The sequence below is a fragment of the Girardinichthys multiradiatus genome, chromosome 14 (genome assembly GCF_021462225.1).
Source record: "Girardinichthys multiradiatus isolate DD_20200921_A chromosome 14, DD_fGirMul_XY1, whole genome shotgun sequence".
Classification (NCBI taxonomy): domain Eukaryota; kingdom Metazoa; phylum Chordata; class Actinopteri; order Cyprinodontiformes; family Goodeidae; genus Girardinichthys; species Girardinichthys multiradiatus.
Genome location: NC_061807.1, coordinates 25,971,903 through 25,977,750, shown reverse-complemented (window position 1 = coordinate 25,977,750; position 5,848 = coordinate 25,971,903). Strand labels below are relative to the sequence as shown.

General features: G+C 44.0%; 1 protein-coding gene across 1 annotated transcript; it reads right to left on the bottom strand.

Moving 5' to 3' along the window:
• Positions 1–398: 398 nt before the first annotated feature.
• Positions 399–5,576, bottom strand: LOC124880312 (mucin-5AC-like). Its single transcript, XM_047385358.1, has 5 exons — positions 5,524–5,576; positions 2,615–2,757; positions 1,336–2,268; positions 797–1,257; positions 399–434 (listed from the first exon to the last, which is right to left on the bottom strand). The coding sequence occupies exons 1-5, from the start codon at positions 5,574–5,576 to the stop codon at positions 399–401; spliced, it is 1,626 nt and encodes a 541-aa protein (XP_047241314.1).
• Between the last annotated feature and the right edge of the window lie 272 nt (positions 5,577–5,848).

The window sequence follows — 5,848 nt, the reverse complement described above, 5'->3', positions numbered from 1 at the left end:
TTCTATTAGATATGTGTATATTGTACATTGTAAATTGTAAATTTGTATATTCTGTAATGCAGAATATTGCATTGTACATTGTATATTGTTCATTGTAAATTGTAAATTTGTATATTCTGTAATGCAAAAACAGAACAAAAGAGCAAAGTGTACCGAAGTCAAATTCCTTGTTTGTATGCACAAACTTGGCAATAAAGCTGATTCTGATTCTGATTCTGATTACTTCACGGATTTTGCCTGCCTGCCTGCTCCTTCTCTGACGGATTGGATTTCTGGATTTCAACTCTGGTTTTCTGCCTCTGGTTTTATGCCTGTGCCTGCCCCGTGTCTGACGCCTCTAGCCCTGGAATTCGACCCTGTTTCTGTCCCTGGATTTACACCTCAGCCTAGCCACTGGTTTATTCAGCCTGAGCCCGCCTGGCTCTCAAGTCCGCCTGGAATTATTCTCAAGAGGACAATCATAGCTCTCTGTGTTTCTGTCACAGTTTCAGCTGATTCCCCGGAGGATTTGGATCAGTCGGCAATCTGACTTCAGTCTGCTGGACACTTCCTCGTTAACTGTCTGGATCACTTCCTCCTCTGGATTCTGTGCCTCATCCCCAGACTGAGAAGGTTAGTGGCTTTATCTAACTCCTTTAAAATCCTGAGTTTTATTCAGCCACTAACTAGTCTCTCTGCTGTTCTCCTGCTTTCTGATCCTGAGTTACTGAATAAACCTTTTTACTTATCACTTTGTGTTTAGCTGAATTTGGGTTCTCTGTCTCTGGTTGTGATAGGCTGTAGTTGTGGTTAGAACCGGAGTGGTTGTGGTCAGCATTGTTGTTGGAGCAGCAGTGGTTGTGGTTGGAGCAGCTGTAGTAGTTGGAGCAGACGTAGTTGTTGTTGGAACAGCTGTATTTGTTGTTGGAGCAGCTGGGGGTGTGGTTGGAGAAGCTGTAGTTGTTGTCAGAGCAGCAGTGATTGTGGTTGGAGACGTTGTAGTCGTTGAAGCAGATGTGGTTGTGGTTGTAGCAGCTGTGGTTGTGGTTGGAGCAGCTGTAGTTGTAGTTGAAGCAGCTGTGGTCGTGGTTGGTGCAGCTGTAGTAGTTGTTGGAGCAGCTGAAGTTGTGGTGGGAGAAGATGTGGTTGTAGAAGCTGTAGTTGTTGTTGGAGCAGCAGTGATTGTGTTTGAAGAAGCTGTAGTAGTTGAAGCAGATGTGGTTGTGGTTGGAGAAGAAGTGGTCATGGTTGGAGGAGCTGTAGTTGTGGTTGAATCAGCTGTAGTTAAGATCAGCACAGCTGCTGTTCTTGGAGGAGCTGTGGTTGTTGGAGGAGCTGTGATTTTGGTTAAAGCACCCGTGGTTGTGGGTGGAGCAGCTGTAGTAGTTGCTGAATGAGCTGTAGTTGTGGTGGGAGAAGATGTGGTTGTGCTTGTAGGGGCTGTAGTTGTGGTTGGATCAGATGTAGTTGTGTTCAGCACAGTTGTTGTTGGAGCAGCATTGGTTGTGGTTTGAGCAGCTGCTCCAACCACAACTACAGTTGGAGCAGCTGTAGTTGTGGTCAGGATAGCTGTCTTTGTGGTTGGAGCAGCTGTGGTTGTGGTTGGAGCAGCTGTGGTTGTGGTTGGAGCAGCTGTGGTTGTGGTTGGTGCAGCTGTAGTAGTTGTTGGAGCAGCTGTAGTTGTGGTTGGAGCAGATGTAGTTGTGGTTGGAGCAGATGTAGTTGTAGTTGGAGCAGATGTAGTTGTAGTTGGAGCAGATGTAGTTGTGGTTGGAGCAGACGTAGTTGTGGTTGGAGCAGATGTAGTTGTGGTTGGAGAAGCTGTAGTAGTTGAAGCAGATGTGGTTGTGGTTGGAGCGGCTGTAGTTGTGGTCAGGATAGCTGTCTTTGGGGTTGGAGCAGCTGTGGTTGTGGTTGGAGCAGCTGTGGTTGTGGTTGGAGCAGCTGTAGTTGTGGTTGCAGCAGCTGTGGTTGTGGTTGGTGCAGCTGTAGTGGTTGGAACAGATGTAGTGCTGGTTGGAGCAGCTGTAGTTGTGGTTGGAGCAGCAGTGGTTGTGGTTGGAGCAGCTGTAGTTGTTGTTGGAGCAGCTGTAGTAGTTGGAACAGATGTAGTTGTGGTTGGAGCAGCTGTAGTTGTGGTTGGAGCAGCAGTGGTTGTGGTTGGAGCAGCTGTAGTAGTTGGAACAGATGTAGTTGTGGTTGGAGCAGCTGTAGTTGTGGTTGGAGCAGCAGTGGTTGTGGTTGGAGCAGCTATAGTAGTTGGAACAGATGTAGTGCTGGTTGGAGCAGCTGTAGTTGTGGTTGGAGCAGCAGTGGTTGTGGTTGGAGCAGCTGTAGTTGTTGTTGGAGCAGATGTGGTTGTAGCAGCTGTGATTGTGGTTGGAGCAGCTGTAGTTGTGGTTGAAGCAGCTGTGGTCGTGGTTGGTGCAGCTGTAGTAGTTGTTGGAGCAGCTGAAGTTGTGGTGGGAGAAGATGTGGTTGTGGTTGGAGAAGCTGTAGTTGTTGTTGGAGCAGCAGTGATTGTGGTTGAAGAAGCTGTAGTAGTTGAAGCAGATGTGGTTGTGGTTGGAGAAGAATTGGTTGTGGTTGGAGGAGCTGTAGTTGTGGTTGAATCAGCTGTAGTTATGGTAAGCACAGCTGCTGTTCTTGGAGCAGCTGTGGTTGCCATAGCAGCTGTAGTTTTGGTTAAAGCACCCGTGGTTGTGGGTGGAGCAGCTGTAGTAGTTGCTGAATGAGCTGTAGTTGTGGTGGGAGAAGATGTGGTTGTGCTTGTAGGGGCTGTAGTTGTGGTTGTATCAGATGTAGTTTTGGTCAACACAGCTGTTGTTGGAGCAGCATTGGTTGTGGTTGGAGCAGCTGTAGTAGTTGGAACAGATGTAGTTGTTGTTGGAGCAGCAGTGATTGTGGTTGAACAAGCTGTAGTAGTTGAAGCAGATGTGGTTGTGGTTGGAGCAGCTGTAGTTGTGGCTGGAGCAGCTGTAGTTGTGGCTGGAGCAGCTGTAGTTGTGGTTGGAGCATCTGTAGTTGTGGTTGGAGCAGATGTAGTTGTGGTTGGAGAAGCTGTAGTTGTTGTTGGAGCAGCAGTGATTGTGGTTAAAGAAGCTGTAGTAGTTTAAGCAGATGTGGTTGTGGTTGGAGCAGCTGTGGTTGTGGTGACCACAGCTGTAGTTGTATCAGCTGTAGTTGTTGGGTCATATGTAGTTGTTGGAGCACCTGTGATTGTGGTTGGAGTAGCTGTAGTAGTTGTTGGAGCAGCTGTAGTTGTGGTGGGAGAAGATGTGGTTGTGGTTGGAGAAGCTGTTTTTATGGTTGGATCAGCTATAGTTCTGGTCAGCGCAGCGGAGCATGCTAACTCTGCATGGGTGATTAGGTTTTAGCTGGAAACAAGTTATTTAACCCCAACTGGTGCAATGAGTTGCTTCTCATTTCCTAAACAACCATGTCGAAATCCCGTGGTCGTGGAAAAGATGTCAGTCTTGTTTCAGAAGGGTCAAATTATTGGCATGCATCAAGTAGAGAAAACATCTTAGGAGACTGCAGAAACAACCAAAATTGGGTTAAGAACTGTCCAACACATTATTAAAAACTGGAAGGATAGTGGGGACCCATTGTCTTTCAGGAAGAAATTTGGCCCAAAACAAATCCTGAATGACCGTGATCATTGACCACTTAAACGTTTGGTGAAATCAAATCGAAGAAAAACAACAGTAGAACTCCAGGCTATGTTTAATAGTGAAAGTAAGAGCAATTCCACACACACAATGCGAAGGGAACTCAATGGATTGGGACTGAACAGCTGTGTAGCCTTAAAAAAACCTCTAATCAGTGAGGCTAACCAGAAAAAAAGGCTTCAGTTTTCTAGGGAGCATAAAGATTGGGCTCTGGAGGAATGGAAGAAGGTCATATGGGCCCTGTCCCAATACTCACACTACACCCTACGCCCCTCTATGAAGAGTGTACTTTGTACAAGTGTACGTAGGGGTGGAAGTGCGCAGGTTACAAGCGTGCATAATTGGAGAATTGGGACAGTAGAGGTTATGGCATCGACTTGTACCTCTGCACCGTAACTGCAACATCAAAAAGGGCGGGAACCGGCACAGTTTTCGCAGTCTTGCTGCTAAAAAAAATATTTTAAAACCACAACAAGCAATTTTTTTGAGGAGAAGAAAGTGCAGGAAGCGAAGGAGGCTCTTACATCAGACTCGTCGCAGCGCCAGTGTTTGTTTGAAAGGTAACTTCAGTGTTATGGCCTACTGACTGCCCAGACTCACTCTGAAGTGGTATCTTACAATGTTGAGCCTGGAAAACCAGTAAAAATATATATTTGTTGGCTTGCTGTCTAAAGTTTACGCAGTTCTTATTATTCTGATTTGATGGTTGATTAAATTGATGGTTGTGATTTGTTTTTGCTCAGAACATCATCTGCAGCAGTGAATTGTGGGTAATATACTTCGGCGAAGTCTGCTTAGATGCGCGCTTAGCCGAAGTGTGGATTGAGGGCACAAAGGAGTTCGTCAAAACATTTCAGGAGGAAACCACATAAGCACAAAGTCACTTTAATTAAAGGCCAGGCCATTGAGAGCGTGGAGACATATAAATATCTTGGAACTATTTTAGATAAAAAATCAAACTTTTAAGCAAAATGTGAAACTGTGTGTAAAAAGGCCCACCAGCGCCTTTTCTGCTTAAGGAAACTCAACCATTTTAACATTGACCAAACCATAATGACCATGTTTTATTGTGCTTTTATCGAATCAGTTTTATCTTTTTCTTTAATGTCTTGGATTGGTCATGCAACCTTGAAAGAGAGGAGTCCCAGCAGTCAGTTGCATCCCTTTACATCAGGCAGGTACAACGGATAGCCTCTTTTGTTTTAAAAGAAGACTTTCATCCCCTTCACAGGGAATTCCAGCTTTTTCCTTCCAGACGAAGGTTTTTGGTCCCTAAATGGAGAACTAGACGTTTTAAAAACAGCTTTGTTCCCCCTGCTGTTACTGAAATGAACAAGCTGAAATAATGCTGACACTCTCAAAAGATTTTAATGGACTTCCATGTTTTGTTTTTTTTATATCAATGTTTTTTGATGGGTTTTGTATTCCTTTTAAGGAAATGTTAATCACAGCCCAGTATGTTTACTTCAGTTGTGTTTTTATTTGTTCTTTATTAATTTTTACATTCTGTTTTTTAATTTTAAAGTCTGGCTCCCTGCTGTGTTTGACATGTGGAGCCTCAAGCACTTTGAGCATTTCTGCTTCTGGGTATGTTGACTTTTTACAGTGTATGTGGGTATGTATATGTTTTAAACCACTGCAAAACAAATCTACCTACGGGTATAAATAATGTAACCTTAAACCTTTTTTTTTATATTTTAAATGCAGTGTCAGTCATGTTCCCTCCCTGATTCAGCGTTAATCAGATTTGTGGACACACAATGGCAAACATGAAACTAAAGCAGCACAAAAAAGGCATTCAAAAATCTTTATGGACTAAATGGTTTCCTTAAATACACAAATTATTAACAGTTACTTTAGTATTGACACATACCGTAGTGGGTGCCACGAGGTGTCCCTTGTGAATCTTATCTCAGCACTCTTCATCTTGACACCACTATCTTGAAGGGGCAATGCTCAAACATATTGGTTGATAATAAAAAAAATATTTTTGAGTGTTGCAACCACTGGTGCACTGTTAAAGGAGTAAAGCAACAGAAGTAGCATTGAAATTCTTTGATACAGTTTAAGGGACACCCTGCTTACAAAGTGCTTTGATGGCCCTGTTCCTGTTAATGTAGACAGCACTATCTTGTTTAACAAGATCAGAAGCTCAAATATGTGCTGAGTTCTGTTGTGGGTACTCAAGATCCATATCA

Bases quoted from the DNA above. Each gene is read 5' to 3' on its own strand.
- LOC124880312 (XM_047385358.1), bottom strand. From the start codon at position 5,576: ATGAAGAGTGCTGAGATAAGATTCACAAGGGACACCTCGTGGCACCCA. The intron at 2,269-2,614 runs GTGCTTACCATA...CCACAACTACAG, and splicing joins CTGCTCCAAGAACAGCAGCT to CTGCTCCAACCAGCACTACA. The intron at 1,258-1,335 runs GTGCTTTAACCA...TCTTAACTACAG, and splicing joins TGCTCCACCCACAACCACGG to CTGATTCAACCACAACTACA.